At 39.9% G+C, this 24,706-nt stretch overlaps 1 protein-coding gene across 4 annotated transcripts in view; it reads left to right on the top strand.

Moving 5' to 3' along the window:
* The window catches only part of LOC139694958 (sodium/calcium exchanger 1-like), a 376,741-nt gene that overhangs the window by 324,851 nt on the left and 27,184 nt on the right, over window positions 1-24,706 (top strand). For 2 of the 4 annotated variants that reach the window (XM_071593494.1, XM_071593492.1), the window contains exons 4-5: window positions 23,614-23,860; window positions 24,394-24,526. In XM_071593494.1, the coding sequence (XP_071449595.1) occupies window positions 23,614-23,860; window positions 24,394-24,526 (380 nt within the window). Of the gene's footprint in view, window positions 1-23,613; window positions 23,861-24,390; window positions 24,527-24,706 lie in introns of all 4 variants that reach the window. The other 2 variants (XM_071593493.1, XM_071593491.1) reach the window with 1 other exon arrangement.

Raw genomic sequence — 24,706 nt, 5'->3', positions numbered from 1 at the left:
ACCATTTCGTGAGTCACCATATGTTAAAGGGATACAGAATTTTATCGCGAACGTATTAATCTTTACCGTTAAAAAGGAACTTTGCGGACAAATAAAGTTCGTGATCTCCCGCTGAGACTGTTAGAAATGAAACAAATTAGAACGCGTTTTCTCCTTTTGACAAGTTAGAGAATCTCTCCCATACCGGCAATGCTCTCCGGAACCTGTGATAACCATCAGGATGTTAATCTCCAAAAATAAAGTTATGATAAAGAAGAAAGTATAAAAGGGAAATTGTGATGAAAAAGTGGAATTATTAAAGGCCTATTTCGCAAAATGTTAGCCGTAGTAAGGGCGGACGGTTGAACTATGAATTTAAGATCTCATGCAGCCAGAAATACATGCGTACATAGTACCTTGCAAGCCACCGCCAGGGTGTGTGGTAGGGATGATAAAATAGGCTATTTATGGCATGAAATACTTGTTACCCTTAGCGGCCGGATACCGTTATTCTGATGATTGTCGTTCGTGGGTAAAATGACATCTTAAATTTTCTGTTCTACATTTAATCCCTTTAATTTTATTTACATGGTCTCTCCTAGCGTAGCACGATGGGGCATTTACTCTCAAGCATCATCGCTAAATAGATGTCCTTCCAATTTATGAAAGAGATTTAACCTGTAATTTAACGTTAGCTCAGTAAGTGATTCCTAGCCTAGTTCATCTAATAATTTTGATATGATACTCAATTTATCATAACAACGTTTTACAAATCCTACTCCAGTACGCGTTCTAATTCGGTGATCAACTCAACTTCATGAGGATCCTATACACCTAATAAAAACCACCCTGACACGCCAAACGATATGTGACTGTTCTTAAATTTCAGCACACTGTCAGCCATCCTTCATTCCGTCCGACAAACCTATCCTTTGACTCCGACAACCTCGCTTTGCGGATGGTGGATACCTTTCCTTTGGGAAAGGTAGATACCTTTCATGCCTCCTTTGGGAAAGATGGATACCTGTCATGCCTCCTTTGGATTTCTTCTTATAGATATCCTCTCTCCGTTCCCACAATGCCTTGTACTTGTTTGTTTATTTTTCCTTCCATCCATTCCACCGTTTTCATCCTTCTCACACCCTCATCTCAAAAGCCTTCGCCTGCGACAATCATCTTGCCTCGACGACCATGTTACCTCGCCGTTCAAAAACACGCTCGATATAAAATTTTAATGGGTCTTTCTTATGATCCTGTCATCAATTCCCTCGTCCTTGGGAAACCTTCTTTGCCTAACGCAAATCTTTTTCTGGTATCCCTACCACTTAGACCATTTTGTTCCAGAGCACTTACGAGTAAGGTATCGTAAACTGTTCCATCTGATCTATTTTTTGTCCTATTTTAATGTTCAAATTAGCCTTCTTTCTCGAAAACCTCATAATTTTTTTTTAGTTTACATAAATTATCATCCCATACGTACGTGTCCCACCTAAACTCGTGGCTACTAGGAAGAAGTGGGCACAGGAAGAAGTATTAAGTTTGGAAGAGGAAGGTAGGAGTAATTCAATGAAGGCAGGACAAATGTACGAGTGAGGTGATGTAGGGATGATTAAGGCCGTGAGTAACAAGTAGTGGGTGCGAATATGTACAAATTTAGGACGGCAGAAAAGAGATTAGAATGTACGGAAAGAAGAGTGGACGGAAAAAGGACATTTGTGTTTAAATATTGTTGGCTACATGTGGTGTATGCTACGTGAAAATGTGAATTTCCCGACGTCGGGAATATTTGTCAGGGCCCGTCAAAAATCAACGTACTTTGGTAGGCTACGTGCAGTAGTGATTAAGAATGAGCAAGAACTACTAAAAGAAATATCTCGCATTTATATGAGTGACTCAGAATATGATAACACTGAGTTTTTATTATTATCGTGTTGTTTATATTCCATTTAAGCCTGCGTTTCACCGTTAATTTGTTGTATACATAATCGGGACATGTATAGTTTCTCCGAAAAAAATTCTCGCTACGGAAAGAATTACCTTGTGGGCCAGTTGCTCGGAGAGCAGAAATCGGACGCGGGAAAGTTTAAATGTTTACGTGGGATAGAATCATGGATCCCTTTCCAAGCGATTGTATCTCTTTCTCCGCCGTGGACGACTGCGCAATCGCCAAATCTTATCCGTGTTCGACCTCGAACTTCTGTACAAACTCTGCACCAAATTCCGTGGTGACAAAATGTGTTCCATTCCACTTCGGCTGATCTCCTTTGTGCCTTCCAAATCCAATCTCATTAAAACCAATCGACCGGATTAAACTTTAACTTTGACCAATTTAACCCCGACCGATTTGCCGTGTGTGTGTGTGTGTTAGGCACCAAGGGATTTTAAGTATCGGACTTTTCATTCGATGGGTACTTCTGTTTAAGTATGCTGTTTGCCTTGTCACTGATGATACTTAAGGTACTCCTGTCCCAATCATTTTTTAAGTTGCCCATGATTGAAAGAATCGTTATTTAAGGTGATTTTCTTCAATTACTTACGTGCTAGACTTAAATGATTTTTTAATAAGTTGTTTTTCGCAGTAAAACTATTGTCCTAATCAGTTTGCATCGTCGCCGCATTACCGGGCGCCTCGCGTAAAATATACCCTTCTATATATTAAAGCATTAAAAAGTAAAGAAATATACCCTTATGTAAAAATATTGCCCTTACCTACAGCTCATCTTGAATACGTAGAGAAGTGTATCTCACTTTGATACCGTATTGCATGTGCCTGTAGTTATCATGATCTTCATTTTTGAGGCTGCATGCCTGGTGTTTAATCACCCCTGCCACACACCCTAGCGGTGGCTTGTAGGGTACCATGTAGGATAAATACAATAGAATACCAGATAATGCCGATTCTTCGATAATTCCTTCCAGAGTCGTTATAAATGTACTACATCGGCGTGGCAACGAAATGTCGACGAAACGAGCGTCATCTTGGATATCCGACAATGTCGAGTCGTAAATATTTGCATTATATTTTACCTGTGCCTGGAAGTTATGCCGTAATGATTCTAAATGGATAAATAATATAATTTAACTCAGGGTAATTACTTTTTAAGGAAAATTATGAAAAAAGAACATATCGAGGGCGCCCGCCGATATGCGCTCGTATCTTTTGCATTGCGATCGATATTGGAAAATAAATATCTCGGTATCGGAGTTGTGTATGGATATAACGTGTCTCCTTGAAACCCCTCCGCGTGTATCTTGCTTTTGGTTCGAATGAATTTAGTGATTTTAGGTTGCCTGGCTAGCTAACGCTTCACGGGTTTAACGATCGCAGTTCCAGGCGGCCGGAATGCATTGGTTAACGCCCAACGAACCGTGCGGGAAAGTTTCTCCTTTCTCTCCCTCTCTCTCTGTGCATCGGATCTTTCCACCCCGTCTTGAAATGTTGAGGCGATTCCCTTGAACGATGTACCAGGTGGGCGCCGGAAAAAGAGATCCGACCGGGAAAGTTGATTTCGGAACGAATTATATCGGGCTGGGGAATCTTTTGCGCGCTGAACGGGCTTTGCGGTGAAAATGTATGATTTTGCGACAAGGTAAATCAGAATAAATTTTTATAATTCTGTAACTGAACAATTTATGCATACATGTGCTAACGTATTTGAAATATAGATTTATACTCGCATAGTATAAGTGAATATTTAAGCATAAATAGCTGGTGTCGTAACACCCTCCGCCAAACACACCCTTGCGATGGGTTGCCGGGGTATTGTGCGGATGAATAAAATCAGACGTAACCGCCCCTAATTTCGTAGTTCAAAAAGGAAAATATTAAGCGTTTCTTGGACACACCCATTATTGCATAATGTAAAATGGTATGTACGTGTTTATGTGCAAAAATATATTTGTCTAAATGAATATTTATTCATAAAAGCCTCCTGTCATAATATTCCCCTGCGCACGCTCGTACGGCACCTTGCGGTGTATTCTTTAGATGTAGATTTAATTATAAAGGCTCCAATTTTGACTGAAAGCTGGCGTAGCTCTTTGGTTATCTGTAACCACAGCACATGCAGTCTTAAATTATCACGCCCACCATCAAGATTGGTTTGATACGTAATTAATTAGGATATTAGGATAAGGTAGATTTGGTAGAACTCTTCTGATGAATAGTTTTGTGAAATGAAGTGTGCATGGAGAATTGAATTGCTAGGACAGTGACGGAATGCACCGGATGGGATGGATAAAACAAGAGTCTGAAGGCTGTGGAAGAGATTAAATTTGAATGAGTTTAGCACAGATTTTCTTCTATTCTTTCTTAATGTCTCCCTTGCGAGGCAAGAATAGTGATAAAAAAAATAACAGAATAATCGTTTAGTCGTGTTTTAATAAAATTTAACTCACGCGACACACTACACAATTATTTGCTAACTGCTTTAGTAAATTTTTTACACGTTATTGTGACTAATTAAGTATTTAAAACATTTAATTTCAATATCACGCGAAATATTTCTTTAATTCGGATCCTGCTTCATTTTTATGATCTTGACTTCAGTATGGTAAGTCCCCTGGGGAAACGCGAAATTTTATCTTTAGGTTAGGAGGAGCATCAGCATCAATGAAAAATGTTTGGAAACGTTATTGAATGGAGACTTGTGATCTTATTGATGATGATAAGAGTATATGAATTCTATGAGTACATACGACCTGGAGAATGCGAAATCGGATGTATCCTTACGAGGAATTTATTCCTCTGTCATATATAACTTTACAGTGGAGAGATGTAAGCTTTAGGGGAGACTAGATGCAATAAAATGGATAAGTTTCATTCCTCGCGATTGAATTCCAGTGAAAAACCGGAACCGTTTGCGGGGCAATCGATTGCAATCGCTTTAGCGGAATGAATTTGGCGTTGATAAAAAAAGCTACATAGGTTATTCAAGGAGGTAGGAACGCAACTCTTTAACGTAGTTGGAGGGGACCATGCGAATCGCTGAAGGACTCTTTGCCCGAGGGAGGAGGCATGTGGAAATCTGCGATATCCCTAAAGGGTTGCAAAATTGGTCAGCTCCTCCCAAATCATTTCGATTCGAACCTGGATCGGAATCGGTGCGCGAATTGAACAGATATCGAATCGGAACAATCGATTTAAGAAAGCGGAAATCGCGCGAGAAATCGAATCGGGAATTCTTACTTTGGCCACACTCTGCGAAACACACATTCAGAATTTGCACGAGCGAAGAGAAGGTCAAGCGCCGTGTGTCCCACCCACCTGGGATCCACATAGGGTCCCACACGTCCCGCGGGCCTCATCCCGCCCACAATAGGAACCAGGAGAAATGTACGGAGAGATCTTCAGTGTCATGAACTCGTGCTAAGCTCAGTGATAACTATATTAAATCCCCCTACCTCCACAGAATGGCAGCGATGTGGAAACGTAGGCGGGTTCATGAAAGGTAAATATTTCCCCAATGAAATTCCATTGTAGTCTCAACTCTGACCACCACAGTTTCTGTAATAGCGCAACGTGACCGGCAAAGCAAAATCTAGCACGACTGGCTCATGGGATGGGCTCCTACCTTCCATCCGCTACCAATATCTTCTGTGTGGAGCGGGGCAGTCGAAAGGATTTCATTGCGGCCCTTACCTTTCCCTCTCCCTTTCTACTTCCCCGGCCGTAACAAAGGCTATCCATGGACTTGCCTTAAGCCTCCCAGTTCCAGCATCCCCCCACCCTTCTTCCTGCTCCCCTGACCCCACTTATCCTTTCTTCTCTGCACTCCCCTTCCCCCCAGCTCTTCTCCCTCCGCACCCGAGACCACCGCCTACAGTCGTAAATTGTTTCTCTACCAAAAACTCATCATTGACCGGATGGATTTTTTCCCTGCGATACGCCCTAACGGTCGATAAGGGGTCGTGAGTTTGTGTGTGCGTGGGTGTGTGTGTGCGCGGTAGTTTGATTTGTGTGATGGGGATTGCCTCTCGGAGTGGATTGGTTGGTTGGGTGAAGAAGCTCCTCAGATGAAACTCCCCAACTTAATTTCTTATGTCGACCGCACGTGATGGGCAAGTTTCATCGACGTGATAATTTATGAATCGGAGTCTCACGCACGTCTGACGCGTTCTCCTTCAGTGCGAGTTTTTATCCTAAAAACGATGCGTTGAAATTTTAAAGCACAAAACTGTGAAACTAGTAATGGCAAGAATAAATATGGCATGAGGTTGTAATCGGCCTATCTTAGTATGTCGCCTTTTTTTCCTCAAGACTTCTCTAATCTCATTTATTATATTTTACAGAATGGTATGGCGAATGAATGTAAAAAAAGGCAGTCTTCGACCAATGATTCTGTTTGATAGGTCAGCGTGGAGCTTTATGCGGCCCTGTGCTTTAGCTTTTAACATTTGTCCATGAAGATATGAGGATATAGCAAGTTCCAGGTTACATACACGAATTTGTAATGCAGGATAAATGGAATGCGTTTCAGTAATACATTTTAAAACACAGAAGATTTGATTGAACTGAAATGTGATTGATCAAAATTATCTCCTTGGGGTCCGGCCATGACAACATATAGCGACAGGTTTTACAATTAAGAAACAAATTTTAGTAACAAATAAAATGACGATAGTCCGAAACTGTTAACTTCGTTGGCAAATATAATATCGGAGATATAGTTAAAATACCGCAGAAGGACTTTGAATCAGTGGTTTAGTCTATGAGAGGCAGGGTTTAAACTGTTATTATTCAGGGGGCTATATGTCGCCATAATGCAATGTGAACTGTGATGGATGACTGACGAACTCACATCTGGCACATATGATGAATACCCAATAGGTTTTGAACGTCATAAGGTGCTATGGATATACGTAATGGAATTTTCTTGGCGAGACGCGCACTAAATTCAATTTTGGTTCGAGCCTATGCGAAATGCCCAGGCTGGCTACGCCTCTGCTGCCAATATAAAGCCCAAAAGGGAACTTATAACTGAATTTAACAGTGTTATTGCAACAATATGTTCAAAGTACGCGGAGAAACTTCTAACATTTTTTCACATGAGCCATGCTTCCTTCCTTACTTACTTATTTTTACTTATTTTTCAATATTCCTATCATTTGCATTTTTTCAATATACCTTTACATAGCATTTGTGTCTTACATAATTTGTTGTTTCCCTCGTGTTAAACGTTGGTTATGTTAAAAATAAATGAAGACGAAAATTTAAAATCAGTACGAGACCAAAATAACATAAAGGTTATTAAGGCGATAATTCTCTCTAACTCGAGTTCCAATGAAATCGATGTTTAGGTAAAACTAAAAATGCAAATATTTACCAGTTACTCCGACCGATCTAAGTTTTTATTGTTCGTACTTCTGGTATTTCTCTAAAATAACAGAATGGCCATCATAATTGAAGAAAACTTTGGGAACGTAAACCTATAATTAACTTAATATATGTCCCTCAATCTCAAAATTCATTTCTGGTTGCAAACGTTGTCTTTCTTTTCGAAGTGAATTTGTCTTTCCCTTTGCGATTGCCTCGCTGAGAATTTCGTTGAACAGACAAGAGATATTCGGATATTTTCTTCACTTGGGAGGACCATTGATAAAGATCCATATCAAAAGAGCGGAACCCTCCATCATTTTTTCAAGTGTGTTCCTATAAACAATTCTCTGAAGTAAGGAAAGCTGACGTAAAAATAGCTAGCTTCGTTCACCTTTTCTCCATTAAAATGGAGGGATAATCACTCAATTGGGAGTTGCAAAATTCAGCCTCTTTATTACGCTGCTGTGTCATGCATCGAGTGAATTAGATGTGCCGAATACCAATGCTGAAAAAAATCTAATCGTGGTAGTGTTATCACAGCTGCCAAAGAATACGTACTCCGTAGTAAATCGAGATACGGTGAGGATAATTATGGTGAATATAGTATTGTATTACGTAGTGCGCCTAGAAATATATTGGGCAATGAAATCCTCGATTTTCTGTGAAGATTTTATGTCACACGAATATTGATGTAACCTGAACAGTCTGGTGATTATTGATGCATTCCCTTGGGAATGAACTGTATTACGAGGGAGGCAATGCTGAAATTCTACTCCCGTATTGATATTGAATCAATTTTTTAAAATGTAATATTCGACCAAATTCAATTTTGGTGTGCTGGGGGCTTGTTTATTTATTTACCCCGATGGAATAGGGCCAAATCGTAACATCTGAGCGCCTTCAAAAAATTGACGTGATGGGAGGGATGCCTCACAGAATTAATCTTCAATTCTTGGAGGCTCCAGAAGGGGAGACTAAATGAGTCGCTGTCACCGTTAGTGGTTTCAATTTTTTTTTTAACTATTAATTTTGAAGGGCTAGGGAATTGCTGATTATTTTTTCGTTTCCGCTGCGGGACCAGGGAAGATAAAATTTGAAATTTGGCACTACATAAAAACAATGAGGATCGAATAAAAGAACAAAGACTTTCCCATAAGATTGGGAGAAGAAATAAACCTACATAAAGCTCAGAAAATAATCTAGACTGACCTTAACGAGCACGTTTTGTGACAGAGTGACGGAATCAAGACAGCCGATAAGGGAAAAGGAGGAATCGCAGAAGAATATATCGCATCAGTAAGATGGTGACAGACTTCAGAGAAGAAATATTGAGTCATATAGAGCGACAGTTGCTTCAAACCAATCAAATGATTAATGGGTGATTTTTGAATCACCATTATCAGGTGATGATGGAATTATTTTTGTATTTTTTAACGGCTAGGTACCCCACATGTGTTTCGAGGGAATGAGGGTAACTGCGTTGTTCGTGAGGAAATCGTTGAGTTGGGATGTCTCGTCTAAAATGTCAGCGGTACTCTCTAATAAAGTATGAAAAGGCTCCCAGATCACGAAATGAGAGCGTACAGGTATACTTGGAGTTTGCGTTGATAAATCAATGAAAGGTGAGTCCTCTCCCGTTTTGTCTCCGAGCAGAATAATTCTGCTTATTTTTCTATTTTCTCCCATGCTCTCTATTTTACATCATACCTCAAAAGAACATACAATTGTAAATCCAAAATAATTGAATTTCAAATTATCACTAACATAATTATTTTATTTTCCGATCAATCGAGCGACCAGATTTATATCTGCAAGTACTGATTGTCAATTATGCACATGGCATGAAACATATGCAATTTTTTTTCGCAGCTTGAATGAAAAGCGATCCGTAAGTGGGAAAATAAATAGTGTGATCATGCAGTTTTATTATGAACAATGGTGGTGATGTCTTTAATTTAGGAAATCAGCAACGTTTGATTAGACGTGCAGCAAGTGCTGCTGTGTCAGTTACATGAATCTGAAACAAGGCAAGTCAAGTGCGATGTAAAAAATTGACAATTATAAAAAATTGATTACATATATAATTTCTCCTCTGAATACTGAATGATTTAAGATTTATAACTCCCTCCGCGTCGCGTGTCTCAGTGCAATGGGAAACTGTTTCCTTTGAACTTCTGCAACGGGCTCCTTCCCTTCGTGAATGAACTAATATCTTAGGCGTACTATCGATTGCCTTACCGTGGATTGGACTCCCTTGGATCCTTCCTGGGACTCCCCATTCAATGGCCTGCTGTGATTTTTCATTGTTATCCGAGAAAAATAATTTATGCGAGGGAGATGGAGAATTGTTCCCGACGCGAAGAACCTTTACCCTTCAACAAGTGAGCAAACAAAATTTTGCCGTACCGCGTCACGCTACTATGGATTATAATTTTGAAAGTGTCGAATCGAACGACATAAGCACACCGGAAACCTTGCATCACATGAACGCCATTGTGTCCTGCCGCTACTACTCCCGCGAGTTCACGATGCATGGGTGATATTTCATCAACTATGGGACTGAGACAATTTACGTGAACATTAGGCGAATTTTTAAAAACCTGAAAATTAATTTTTCACTTACCTTTCAGTAGAGCGCGTCACAGTTTTTGAGGAGACACCATTTGAAGTGCAACGACCGAAAAGAAAAGAAATATTTCATAATCTTTAAAGTATAACCTTTAAAGTCTAAGCCATTAAAGTTTCCTAGTTAACATATTTTCCCCGAACCCATGTTTTAGTTCCAGCGTCGTTTTATCGTAGACGATTAAAAAATTTCGGAATTATTAGACTTTAAATTCTGGAATAATTGTTCATTTTTGAAGTCGTAATTGAGCAGACCAATTAGTGATTCCCACATATTTTTTCGACTCTCGAGCATGAGAGCGAGGAAAATATACTCGTATGCTGAGGTTTTAAGTAGGGTGGGCAAAGAGAGGAAGGGGCTGGAAGAAAGCCGAAAAAGGCAGAGAAAGTTGAAGGGCATATTTTAAGGAAGGGAGGTTGACGGTCGTGATATGAGAACTTTGGGTAAGCCAGGAAGAGGAAGAGAGTGGGCTCCTTAAACAGTGTAAAGGCAGATGGAAGTTGCGAAGAAATGAAGATGAAAATAATGTAGGGCAAACAAGAGGAAGTTCTTATGATATATAGTAGTATTTAGTTGCACGGTGTCCGTCCAAAACCTACCTTTAATAAGTAGGATACCAAGAATAAATCTGCCATGGGTTCCACAGTCAACATACCGTAACAACTTTCATTTTCACAGAGCTGTAAAATTACGAGGGCTGTCCAGAAAGTTTCGGGTAGCTTGAGAATGAATGGAGGAAGCCGAATGGTCGCTGTATTGACGCGCACATTAGGTCAGTACGCCTCTATCCGCAGTGGCTGAAAGGTCGTTTGTTTACCATAGCTAGTCAAAATGAACAATACAATTGGAATCCCCGCCAACTGTGAGTTTCGTTCAGTGATAAACGATTTTACTGATAAAAAACCTCTAAGCTGCTGACATTCATCACGAAATATTTTCTCTGTTGGGACCAAATGTGATCAGTGAAAAGAGTTGTGCTTCAGTGTTGTCGTTCGTTTAAGAGTGAACAAAAATGTCCCTGATAATGGCAGAAGTGGCCGCCCGTCTGTGGTGAACAATTAACTGCACCGAAAAATTGGCAATGACGTTCGAGAAAAAAACCAGCGTTTTACGATGTCTGAAATCTACAGAAAGTTTTCCACAGATTTCTACGACTCTGTTGCAAGGAAAGACGACTGAAAAGTTAGGCTATTACATGTTTTGTGCTCGTCTCGCCGATGAACTTCAAGATGCCATTATAGGCTGGCAGCCATCTCAGGCGGCAGAATTTTATGCCGAAGGAATTTGAAAACTAGTTCAGAGATATGACACATTTTTTAATCTATTTGGCGAGTATGTATAAAATAGTAGAGAAATGTAGTTTTTAGATCGAAATAATAAATTTTCTGTATATATTTCAGGGTATTTTTATAGCATAATGGAGGTTACTTTCAGGAAAGCCCTCGAATATTTTCTGCATTCTTGAATTATTTTCTGAATAGTGCATTCCCCTTTCATCTTCTCTTTAAAACAAGATCAGCAGTCAAAAAATGGCAAGAAAATTGCTAAATGATCTTTTCATGTATTGTGGAACCTTTCCCCAATATCGTCAGACAATTCTTTATGTTTTTATTCAGTTAAAGGAACGACGTTTTCATTCCCATCGGACGAATGCTTCGGGATAAATATTAACACGCAATGGCAGTCGAATATCTGGGCCAATTCCGTGGAACGGGAGCACGAGGTTACGTTCAATGTTCATGTCGTACGGGGCGAAATTTCGTGAAACTTTAATATCGGAGTTTCTAGCAGCCATCCATCGCATTGCCCGTACTTCCGCCACGACGAGGACGCTTTTTTCGTTCCACTCTATTACCGACCGATAAGTGAGAGAAGTAATTAGATTTCAAGTGCCTTGAGGGCCTCAGTCGAGTCACCGAGGTAACAGTTCGGATCCACTGCTCTACAATGCCCAAAAGCGTTAATTCAAGGGGTGGGTGGGAATCTAACTCGTGGCCTGGTTAAGTCGGCAAGTAGGTTCCCAACGAAATTCACTCGTGACGATCGGTTCGTCCCGTTTAATTTCCGACTAATCCACTAACTTGTCGGCTGATTAAAAAATCGATATTATAGGCAATTCGTAAAGAGTAAATCACCAATCTTCTTATATACGAACCTGAAGAAAGATTATGAAGTTTCTATTAATTTTAATTGTATACATATTATTGAAATTACACCGGCCAACACTAAGGATCCGTTAGCATAAAGTGCATTAAATTAAGAGATTTTATTAATGATTTGATGACGAATTTCTGTACTCCACTGTCCAAATTCCGATAATATCGAGAGTATAAATAGAGAGGTCTTCTCCAATGATTCGAAAAACGGCACAAACTGTACCTCACCTGATTATGAAAAGTAAATAAAATTATGAAATGTTTGCCGTTAATTATTATGCGGCTGTTGGAAATTGAATAAAAAAGCTCCGGACGTGATTTAGAGAACCAATTTCTGGCGCAGGATATCATGTAAATATGGAATTCCATTTGTATTTGAATAGATTACGAGAAGAAACATGGCATTCACTATTTTACTCATACAAGAGTGCCAAAAAACTTGATTTCAGAGGTGGAATAACACCGCTGGTTTAAAATCAAGGTAACTATGGAAAACGGCGGATGGTCGACCCAGAGTTCCTCTCATCAGACGTAAATTACGTCTGGCTGGCTTAAATGAATTAGCCATTCCGAGAATAGGCTGTTGGTCCTCGGGCGGTCCATTGCAATATTACTCATAGCGGATCAGATGACTGGATTCACAGACTCCCTTGGGTTGGGGCGATTATAATAAGAAAGTTGAAGTTATTTAAAAAGGGATGCCCGGTGCTTTTGCAGCGAATTTTCACCAGTTTTATCAAGCAGGTTTTTACGGCAGTAATCAATCAGACGCCAAAAAAATGCCACGTACTTATGGTTAAACTTGCATTATCGGAATATCCCAGCATAGTGCTTTAAAAAATTATTTTTTTCCCGAAAAAATGATGACATTATTTGGGGGCCATTGATAATCAGTTAGATACGTAATGTTGCGGGAGTTTTGTATTTTTGGAATTTAAATGCACGTACCCATTGGCTGATACAATTCGAAGAACCCCTTCCATTTATATAGCCTCTCAAAGTTACTTTCTCCTATTAGTCGATTATCTTTGTTTATTCATGTAATGTCGCCACTGAATTAGTATTCGTTATTTTGTTCAATTCGTCATTGGTAATTAGTATTTTTCCTTGAATCTGTGCTGACGGAGAGAGAAATCCATTCAGACGGGATACGATTACGTGCAGATGTATGCCTTTTCCAAGAAGGGACAAGCTGCAATTAATCCATCACATGTCCCAAGTTGGAACTTTGGTCACTATTTATCATTCCCGAACAAAACCAGTTTTTCAATTGAAAATTTCATTCCAGACAGAAAGTTCGCGGTGGTTCGATTTACATGAATTACTAATCCGTTTGGATTCTAAGGGTGATTTTCAGTTATGGGAGCTTAAAACTGGTTTAGCTTGGCTTGTACATGAATGAGGAGACCATTAGTGACCTTAAAACTGCACAAATCACTTCGATTCTCTCAGAAAATAAATTAAGACGTGATCTTGTGTTTCGCGGCAATTACTGTCCAGTCCTGGAATAGGTCAGAGCCTCGATAGCAGCATACATAAATGGTAAATGCGTTTTCCGCCAGAGGTGATGCACTTGACCGTGAACTTCTGATTGATTATGCGTAGGTGGAGTGAAAGTTGCGGCGAGTTTCTCAGTTTTAGAGGTCACGATGTGTAGTGCGAAGCCGTGTTTACCTTTTGATTCGCTCTGCAGACACGAGAGCTTGGAATCGAAACGGACGAAAGAGCAACATCTGCTGCAAGCCTTTCGTTTTCAGGTTATTCAAACTTGTTCGGCTCTTAGAGCCAAATGGCCAAAGCATTTACCTACCTCTTTCCCGTTTACCCTTCCATCACAGTCTTCACCATCCCCTGCTTGCATCCAAATTATCAAATTCTTATTATTATTCAATTATTCGGGAACTATCCGAATTAATAGATTGAAATTTATCCCGCTAAATAAAGCGTCTTTACAAAATAGATCTGCAATACTTAATTTGGAAAGTGCTAAATAGGTACTCCAGAGGAAATCTGTTTCCGGGAAATCACCAACTGCATATACTGTTAGAGGTATTCAGTATATGTTTGTCTACGAAACATAACATTCTGTAATTATATTGAGTAAAGAGTTTGAAAAAACGGCTCGTCAAAACATTTAAATGGAGCGTGGGTTTGTAATCTACTCTTACATGGCCATTGAAGCAGGATGATAGGCATACATTGGATGGAGACTTTTGAAATGTGCTGAAGGATGGAAAAAGTGAAATAGAAAGGGAAACCGATGAAAATGTGCTACGCATGGTGGAAGTGAGGAAAGGAATGTTGGAAGAAATCCAAAGTAGGCGGGGAAGATGGATTCAGAACGTCTTGATTGGGAATGGGATGCTTAAGTCTGTGATAGAAGGGAGAATATTGAGCAAGAAAGGAAGTGTTAGGAATAAGATCTGCATGTTGGACGGAATGAAGGGAGGAGGAAGTATGCAGAATTGAAGAGGGACTTACTGTAGAACCCGATTTCTGGTTTTGTTTTTGTTAGGATAGCGGAGAAAGGTATTTTTGTACAATTGGTAATGCAACACTCATCCTAAACCTAACTTAATCGTTAAAGTATCTACCTGTAAAATAATGTAAATTATTCATGCTTAGGACGATCCACTTATTTTTTCTAATTTAAAGGGTATTCTGGTTGTAGACAAAATAGCGTTAATACAGATTATTCATCGACAGAGAGCTAAGTTACCCTGAATAATTTAGGAGGCCTTCGTTGCTGGGATTTATGAAGGAACCATACTTTAAGCCTATGTAAAAACGTACACGTCGACGTACTCGTGGAAGTTGCCCGGTTCTTCATCTCGCTCACACGGGCGATTCTCTTCGTCGTGTGCTTGTATTTGCACGGATACCCATACGTGCCACCACTTCGCTCTGCTAAAACTAGTCGAGCAATTTAGCGAAGCTGTTAGGAATTCTCGCGGTCGGTGTGCTCGGACTCCGCGAGTGATTTCGATCGCAAGTGTCACGTCCCGGCGCGTGACCAGTCTCGAGTTAACAGTCGGAGCGGTTCCGCACCGACTGCGTCTGCCGTCCCTGTGATGAAAACCAAGTGGTGCGCTTCATCGCCTCCCCGCACAACCCCTCTTTCCTGCGGCCTCTGCACTGTGGAAATGGTTCTTCTAAACTCTACCACCTCCTTCAATCATATCTTTCGTTCTGCTGAAGAATGTGGTCGCAATATTGAAAATTACATTTCTCGAGCGAGTTTTCTTTTTTCATGTGTTCTATGTGTTATGTTTGTCACATCTGCACCTCCCAATATATACATATGAAATAATTATGAGGAAATATTATTTATGTAAATAACGGTTAACCGTCTGAACAGATTTTCACTTACATTTCATGCTAAATTCAAAATTGCATTGGAAGCTATTTATTTCCAAAGCGACATCCTCGGTTATCTATTCCCTGTGACTCGAAGAAGAAGGAAAGTATGGTACTTCTAATCCAATAGCTATGTTATGATGTCATTAACCTATGCTGGAAAAAAATAGATTCCGTGCCTTGACATCTGCTATATGAATATTAGTTTTCAAACAGTATTCCAACGATGCCTTGGATTCGTGTATCTTTTGTAAACTTTCGGTGACCCAACAGCACTTCTTTTCATTCTATGCTAGAGGAAAGCATGATAAACGATCATGTTAATTGAGAGGGACAGCGAAATGCAGAAATTTCACAGTGTAGAATCATTCTACTTAATCGAGAGTCGAACCCGGATCTCCTCGATTTCCGACCTAGATCTATAGCCAATCGGAAATCGAGGGCATCGGGGTTCGAGAGCCTGTCAGGGTAAATGATTTTCACCCTGGGTAATCCCTACATATCGATGCTCAGCGGATGACTCCGTTAAAAAATATATCGTGGTGTCGTCTAAATTTCTTTGTAAGAGTGACATGGCTGGAAATAAAAGTGGTGCGTTTCTTATGGTATGTTCATGGGCATGGCATTCTCTGTCGCTTCGTTCGCGAGAGTGCTTCCGCCGGAACATAAATATATAAGTATATTTATTTCGCGTAAAGGAAATGGCCTTGGTGCAAAAGTAGTATAGTGATAATAAGGAACACAAAATGGCGTGATGAAAAATAAAGTTTACCCCCGATTCAGCTGATTTTTATACTCTTCCGAAGTCGTCCGAATGAGAGACCCTGTGCAGATGGGCCAATATCTTTTCGTATCAACGCAGATTGCGAGTCGCCTCAAAGAAATCACCCAAGAATGTAATAAAGGTGCGAATACAACTGTTCCATCTTGGTTAAAATGAAACATTCTTTGATGTAAATATCTAACAGCAGTGCAGCAATGAATTCACTTCGGTATAAAAGTATGCAATTGGATTCAGTGAACATTCGTCGCGTTTGCGAATATATCTGGCGGTGTAAAAATGCTCGTAAATACCAAAACTGGAAAATAAAATCGCCCACAAATGTAAAAATTGTAATTCTACACCACAGTAATATTTAAAAAATAATATTTGAAATCAATGTTTAGTATTAGCATTGACTAAATTAATATATATTATTTTTTATTTCCTCCATCATTTGACATAAATCCTACAATAATTTAATTTGTTATGTAATCAATGTGGTGTAGGTCACGGTAGTCTAGGGGTAGAGCGTTGGACTACTGACCGGAGGATCCGGGTTCCATTTCCGGGCAAATCTGGACACGCTCAGCTCCAATTCTTTCTCTCCCAGATTTTCATATGTGCAATGGACGCTTAAGGTGAGACTTCACTCATCGGGACGGTTTCTACTTGCCCGTTCGAGCAGTTAATGGACATTTCGGAAAGGGTGGGTGAGAGTTATCATACGAGAGAAGAGTAAAGCGTTTGAGAAAGTAATGGGTAGATGTGGTTGAAGGTGCTCTCAAGATCGGCAATGTTTGAAGTCTTAAGAAACGAAAAGTTATGTATGAATCAATGTGGGGAATCGGGTTGGTGTGCTGGATAGTGTACTGGTTTCACACAATTAGGAGTCGGGTTCGAATCCTGGTGGTGTCTGAATTTTTCAGCGGTGAACTGATCCCTACTCGGGAGTACTAAGTGAAGATCACTTGCCGCATAAATGGGTGTGTGGCCCCCCGGCGCATTTCGTTTTGAGGAGGCTGATGTCAACGCCGGGTGTCCATGCCCTGAAAAATACCTATCCCCAATGAAGTAATTAACATCAGCTGTCGGTCGCCTTTCCGTAAAAAATAACTTCTGCAATTACGAATCAGCGTTTGAATGCGACAGATGCGAAAAAAGTACGCAACGGTTGCCCATTAGTGAAGAAATGGGTAAAATGGAGTTTGTACGTCTGTTGACATTACCCAAAAATCAAAATTTTGGGTGCGTGTGTGACTCATGGATAGGAATTTCTGCAATGACCACCCGGGTCTCCTATCGCCCAATGGGATCTCCGCGGCAGTCGAGAGAGCCGTCCACCCCGCCGGCCTGCGCCAAGTTTCCATCCCACGCACTCGGTCCCGGTCGCTATTGGAGCTCTTGACCGCTGAGAGAATTCTTCGCCGGTCGCCGCCAACGCGGAGAAAATAACAGATTTCCCCGTGGGTCCTCCTTTCTTCCTCGATGCTGTGGCCTCGTTTTCCGCGAAAAACTCGTTCACGTGGCAGATGCGAGTTGTCTCAAATTGCATCCGAGAGCGAGGAAAATCACTCCTGATTCATCTCGCCTTGCTCGATTATATTATCCTCATTTCCGGTTATCACGAGTAGGTCACGCCTGTTTGTTATTCTTTTTCAGCGTTTACTCCGAATCATTAAGCTCTGGATATACATAATTTTGAGTCCGATCGGGTGAGAAATCAAGATTCAAGATTCCTTCCTCTCTCGCGTTTTGATTTTCTCATCGTATTTCGGTATCCAGTCGGCGGCGGAATTGATTTGCACGCCTCTCGTGCTGCCGAAATGAGGGCAGAGCGGCCTGCGTACGTAAATGGGATATTCGAATTTAGTCGTCGCACAGAACTCAACGTCCCATCCAAGGTGCGGTTCGTTGAAAACTCATGTTGCTCATCCGTTGACGGAATGAGAGGGTGCATTTTGAATCAGCCCTACATCCAGAGGGCTTTTACTACCGGTACGGTTCTCTGCGGAGGTTTTTTTGGGTTGCCCGTGAGAACTGCTAACATATTTCGGGTCACGTGCCGTAAAAACTTTTCAACTTGTGGATCTCTCACGTATATCTGAAAAAATATAGGTGTCTACGTTTTCCCCAACACCTAGGTACCTTCTTATGCTCCTCTTATTTTATCTGCCCCGACCCTAAAGCTGTCTAAAATTACTGTTTTTGTCCTCCCTCTTCCCCGTTCACCCTGCAATCACCCTTCCATCACAGCCTTAAAGCTTCCCGCTACTCGCAATAATGTCTCCTTCCAAGTAATCTTCTGTGCTCTTCGAATGCCCCCGAAGCAATTTCATGTCTTCCCCTGCCATAGATGTAAAAGTTCTTCTATCTTCCTTACCCCTCCAGCCTATCTTTTAACGTCTTTCTCCGCTCCCGCAAATCAAAAACGTCAATACTACCATCAGTTTCTTTCCTAAATTTGCCGATATTTTTTAAATCCCGTACTCCATATACTAAAAGCAGCTTATAAAATTCTTTTATTTGCGTCCCTCTCCCAGACACGTTCGAAATATCCTCCTTTTGTAAATTCTCTTTTGATAACGTAATTCTTTTCCTTGCTGCCCATAATTAACTCGGGCATCGAAATTCGTTGATCAACCAGTGGACTTAAGAATGGAGGCCAATGGTTGTGCGTTCAATGGCTGCGGGTTCCTTTTTAATTTAGGATTCCGGCAAAATTCAGCAAGAGCGATTTCCGATGACCTTTATGAGGAGGCTTTCCCGCTGCCCTTCCGTCTTTTTTAATATTACATGTCAACCGTACATAACCTCGCGGTAATAGCCTGCGTATGCGTAACCTTGATTCCCAGAGATGTATTTTTGTAATCCAATCATCCACACTAGCAGTTGGATCATCTTTTTAAACGCTTGAGGTAGAACCGGTTATACTTTTGGGGTATATAGATTCATATATATATTCTAATTCTTAATGGAGGATTTTTATTAATTAGTGTAATTGCCCTATTTGCGCCTTTCTGTGTGTTTCCATTTCACGCATTTGACGGGGTATAAGTCATTTTTACTATACTCCTGTAAAAGTTTGAGAAATTAATCGTCTCGTAAAAACTTGTTAATCGAGGAAATAACAGAATACACTCGTACTTGGAAGTTGTATTTTTAAAGTAGATCTTCTTAGAGGGGTATCGATTATTTGAATATTCCAAGTCGTACTTACTTAAATACATACTTGCTTTTACAACATTTTAAAACTGTTTATAGAGATGTAGTATAACTTGAATTCGTGTGAATTCACTCGAGCAGTTGTGAGTGAGTGCTGTTCTTGCTTGAGGATTGGAATTGCCAGGTTCCACCCTAATAAGTTGCCCTCGTTGAAGAATTGTGAACAGAGTTTTCAGTGGAGATACCTGCAAAATAAAACGAGAAAAATATGAATGCATACCGAACGACGGTAGTACTGATCGATTGACTTCGGTTCGGGTTTAAATGACTCATCAATGTCGATAACGTCCAGATGATTGGAAGCAACTGGTGATGAGGTGGGCCATTGGCAAAAATCGTCCAAACAAAATAAGCTTAATTATAAGGATTTTCAACATATCTCACGATTATCACGCCTCCGAAAATTCCATTTTTTGACAGCGCATCATCCAAGATGATAAATAAAACCAAGTAAGTTCAATGTAGGTACAACGAGTTCGTCGTGTTTGAAGGTGGCATTAAAACGTTTATGCCCGCCATGTGCTCATTAAATACAGTATTAAGTGAAAAGCACAAACTTCTCCTCAGAAAAATTGATTGACAGGTAATAAGTTGGCACTCATGGCCCTGAGAAGATCCTCTACACTAATTCAATCATCAACAATATTTTAAGTATATCTATAAAATGTTCCAGATATGGAATTGAATACAGGCATTAGTGTAGTGTCAGGTGTTTTTCATTAGGAGGGGCAAAGAAATATATCGTTCTACTGTCTTGTGTCCATCCGAAGCCTACCTAATACGTTACACTACCTAAATAATAATAATAATGAAATGCTCTTCCTCTCCATTTCACCACTTACGCCATAAAATTTTACAACATTTTAGTCTGAGACAGGATTCAAATGCGTTACTTGAGGAGGTTTTGGAGGTAATTTTTTAAACCGATCGGTATAATTCCTATTGGCTAAACAATGAGTCGCGGGTTTCAATCAAATTCAACGGTTCGAAACTTTGGCCTGTTTGAACAGCTCGCATAGATGTCTTTCTCTTGGCTCTTGAATAATCTAATAGTAATGATATCGATCGGTTTCAAACACGATCCTTGAAGGCCTCGTGTTCAAATCCCGCCTCTGATTTATATGCTCTTAATCTTAGTGAATCCCGGAAGTCATATCCTTAGCCCATCCACATGATCACCATTCGGTAAATACAAGGAATAACCTCAATCCTAACCTCAAAGCTTGTAAGAAATAACCTCAAACCTGGTAGGAGAGCAGTTTGTTGCGTGTGCGAAAACCCGCCAAAGAAATGTGTTTAAAATCGATCAAAAAAGTACTTAATCGGAAAATAAGAGGTGCATTTATAAAATAAATACTACCTCGGGATTTTGGTATGCTCTCAACATCAAAATGGGTGCCTTATTTGAAAATAACTTGAAATTTTCAAGGTTAAAGGGTGTGAATAAGTCCAAGTGACTGTAGTTACCGATCTCCTGAACTGGACTGCAGAAAGCCCTAACTTGGTAAAGTCCACCTTTATGTAGACAGAGCGGAAATTAAATTGCAGAGTTAAATTTCACGATTTATTTTAGTATGCGGCACGTATTTCTGTGACACTGTATGTACGGTATTTTGTCACAATACCATGCTCCTTTAAAGCCCCCAAAATTTCAGAGTTCAACCATCCTCCTTCCCCACACACCGTGGGGAGACGGAACGATGGACGCCATAAGGAATTCAGATCAGAGGAAAATACCAGTTCATCGAAACAAACTGAACTCTTCGTATTCCTTCGTGTTTCCCTCTTCCTCTACAAAACCTCAGCATCCACCCTCACTTATACCTGTTTTTTTCTCCCATCCCCAGAGCTTCGGTTTTCCCGCTCGCCTAACCCCTCCCAGCACGTGGAGACACCCTGTTTTCCCCACCTCCTCTATTTAATATACATTTGGACTCCATGCAGTGAGAGCTTCACTTGACAATGATGTAGTGCATGGAAACTAGTCGTGAATAAATCTTTATTTAGTGGAAAATTGTGATATTCTTCTTCCCTGTTATTATTATTATTATTTTACCCACCATATTTAGATACGCTAGTTGCTTAGTTATTTTGATGTTGTACGTGCCCTTTATCCAACAGCACTTGACCTTTTGAATACGGCAAGGAAAAATACCCTAAAACTTGACGCCATTTAAGATCACACTAATTAACCCAGAGGTTGGTCGGGTAGTTAAGAGTGGAGCTCCGCAGTGTATGAAATTTACACGTCGAGATAAGGAGGCTATCCCCTGTACCCCCTTGCACTATTCCAGGGAGACTCGGTGTATCTAGGGGAATCGCCTGGAATTGAACCCGGTCAGGAGCTGGACGCTATACCCAGTGGGCTTTAAAATATGATATTATTTATTTCATTATCTCTCTTATTTGGAGGGAATTGAAGATTTATTTTCCGAGAACTGAGGAATAGTGGAGGAGGGATTTTTGACCAACCTAAATCCTAAGGACTCTTAAGGTCTGGAGATAATTCGAGTCGCTGCTAACGACTTGGGGAGGAGCAGGATTTTAGAAAGTGGTCCATCGGAACGGACGGCGAGGCGACGGTTGTTGTGAGGTGGGTGGGCGAATCGCGATGGAGAGGCCGATACGCAGCAGCACCTCCGGTTCGAGATCGACTCCCCAGCCCGCCCATGGGACGAAATGGGTTCCCGGCCTCACAAGGTTGAGGTCGGCGGGAAGGAAATAGGAGGGTTGAAGGGAGAGTTTGGCCTTCTGGCTGAATAACTTCACATGCGATTTTAGAAGTTTTACAGAGAGACCGTTGATCAAGGCCATGCTTCCACCGCTAGATTTATGCTTGGCTCTAAACTTAAAGATAAAAAAGCACCACAGTTATCAATCCGAAGGTTAGTTTGATAGGTAAGGATAGAGCTGACTTAGTAGTAAGCCCAACAGCTTGTGAAATTCACACATCAGGGTAAGGGAGTCAATTCCTTTCCCTGTGTCACCTATGGTTTCCTAGAAAGATCTAGATCATAATCACAAAGCTTGGGTGAAGCTGAGGGTGCTCAGAGACATCATCCAAAATCGAACCTAGGCCCTCCAGTCTGTAGCCCAATACTCTACTCATTGGAATACCTCATCCCTTTCATAATATGCTATTATTTATTTCATTATCTTACGTAGAATAACTCCCTGCTGTAAAAATAGTCTTTCACTATTATTGGATTGGGCCAAAGAATAGGCTATGTTTGATGAGGAAGGTTTGTTTTTTATTTGCTCCTGCATAATTTATACCTGTCAGTATTCAAGAAACTAAATTGTCAATAGAGCTGGCCATGCATCACAGCACTTTGTATGGGAGGGAGGATTCTGGCAGTTACAGGTTAAATTGTTAAATTTGTGTTGTATTTGTACATGAGTTTTAAATTGGAGGGGGAAAAAGAGAAAGGTATAGGGAATGAGAGGTTGAAAGGCAAACAAAACAAAGTTTGCTTATTTAAATCCCAGATAGGTCTCAACAAAATAAAATAAGTTTGTATCTTGGTCAAGTGTAGTGTTTGAATTGAAATTGTCAGTCAGGCAGCTTAGACAACTGGCTGACCAATAATTTCAATTCAAGCAATGGTCTGACAAGTTAATTGCTTCAATATAAAATGTTAAAAATTACCTTCCATTATTTATCAGAGAAAAAAATGATAAACATCTATCACTGATAAACATATTTTCAATATTTGGTCAATTACATGTTTTCATATAAGATATTATTCCCCTTCCTTAAGAGTTAAATAAAAAAATGCTTTTTACCCCATGAAGTAATGTCAATGACCAAAATAGATACTTTTTGTGCTATCACTAATATTGCCCAAGGAATAAGATTACTAAAGCAGAAAACATGATTACGTTTAAAAGGATTATGGTCTTATACTTGTATGGTTGTCCATTAAATATTTTCTCATCATGTATACTTGAATATATAAGAATTTTATGAGAATTACTCTTGTAAAAATAATTATGCTGTCCATTCTTTAAATAAATCTGAAGTTTTGATGAATCATGATAAGGAATATCATTTATAACTACAAATAATAGGACAATAAATAGAAATGAAATTTTTTAATGTAATATTGTATCTTTATTTGATAATATGCAAATATTTTAACATAGGATTATGACATGCCCTTAATGATGTTATGCTTTCATTTTTTTTAAGGTGTTTGCCGTGACTACAATTTTCAGTTTGTTTGCCTATGCCTGGCTTCTTGTTATCCTTGTTGCTGTGACACCAGAAGTTGTGGACATGTGGGAAGCAGCCCTCACCCTCATTTTCTTCCCACTCCTTGTTATCCTTGCGTACATGGCTGATAAGACGTGGACATGTGGAGGTGCTTCAGCTTTGCGTTTTGGAGGGAAGAAGCAGTTAGAATTGGGAGCCGGGCAGCTAACAGGGAATTCAGAAGGTATTTCGAATAAAAAGGGAAGCTATATGAGCTTGATGATTGGAGCTATGAGGAATTCGCAAAAGTAAAACATTGTGAAAGGGTGAAATATATTTTGATTGTATACTGATTTTTGCATTTGCATATTATTTTCCCATTTCAGTTAAATACTTTGAGTTTTAAAGACTTTTAAAGGTATTATTCTAATCAGTGAACAGTTGAGGAATTCATAAGTTATTATTGCCATAATAATTGATATTTTTGCAATAATCCTGCAAAAGTTTACTCATTGAATGTAAACCAAGCCTATGAGCCATGAAAATATGTAGTGCAAAGTTATTTCATATTAGTTAGTTATTATTAGTAAACAGTGCTTTGAAACATTTACAATTAATCAGATATGGAATTCTTGTTCTACAAAAATGAAAATGGCAAAGTATTTAGTCGTCAACTTGGAATAAAGAATGTTAAATGTATGTTTACTGTCCACCTGCCAAACAAAATTAAGGTTTTAATATGTTTTGTTCCATGGAACAATCCACTTCTGAAAGGAGAAAGAATGTTGGGAGGGAAGACATTTTTCCGGAATGGTAACCTTGATAAGGATGGACTAGTGGCATTTGTGAAAGAAGTGAAGAAATATCCTGGTCTCTCAGATGAAGATGCAGCATTACTTGCAGCCTCAAAGTAAGATCCTTCTTAAAGATAACTAAAGCCTGTAGCACTGACCAAAAAGCTGTCTGTGTGTTCTGCAGATTTGATCAATTTTACTTTCCACAGAAGCTGAAATGGGTAATGGACATAGTATAGCTTATGTGCTGTGTTATTTGATTACCGAGTAGGGTGAACATATGTCAAATCGTACTT

This window comes from Hetaerina americana, unplaced genomic scaffold (genome assembly GCF_022747635.1).
Source record: "Hetaerina americana unplaced genomic scaffold, ioHetAmer1.1.p SCAF_6, whole genome shotgun sequence".
Lineage (NCBI taxonomy): Eukaryota > Metazoa > Arthropoda > Insecta > Odonata > Calopterygidae > Hetaerina > Hetaerina americana.
This window is presented reverse-complemented; position numbering and strand designations above follow the sequence as displayed.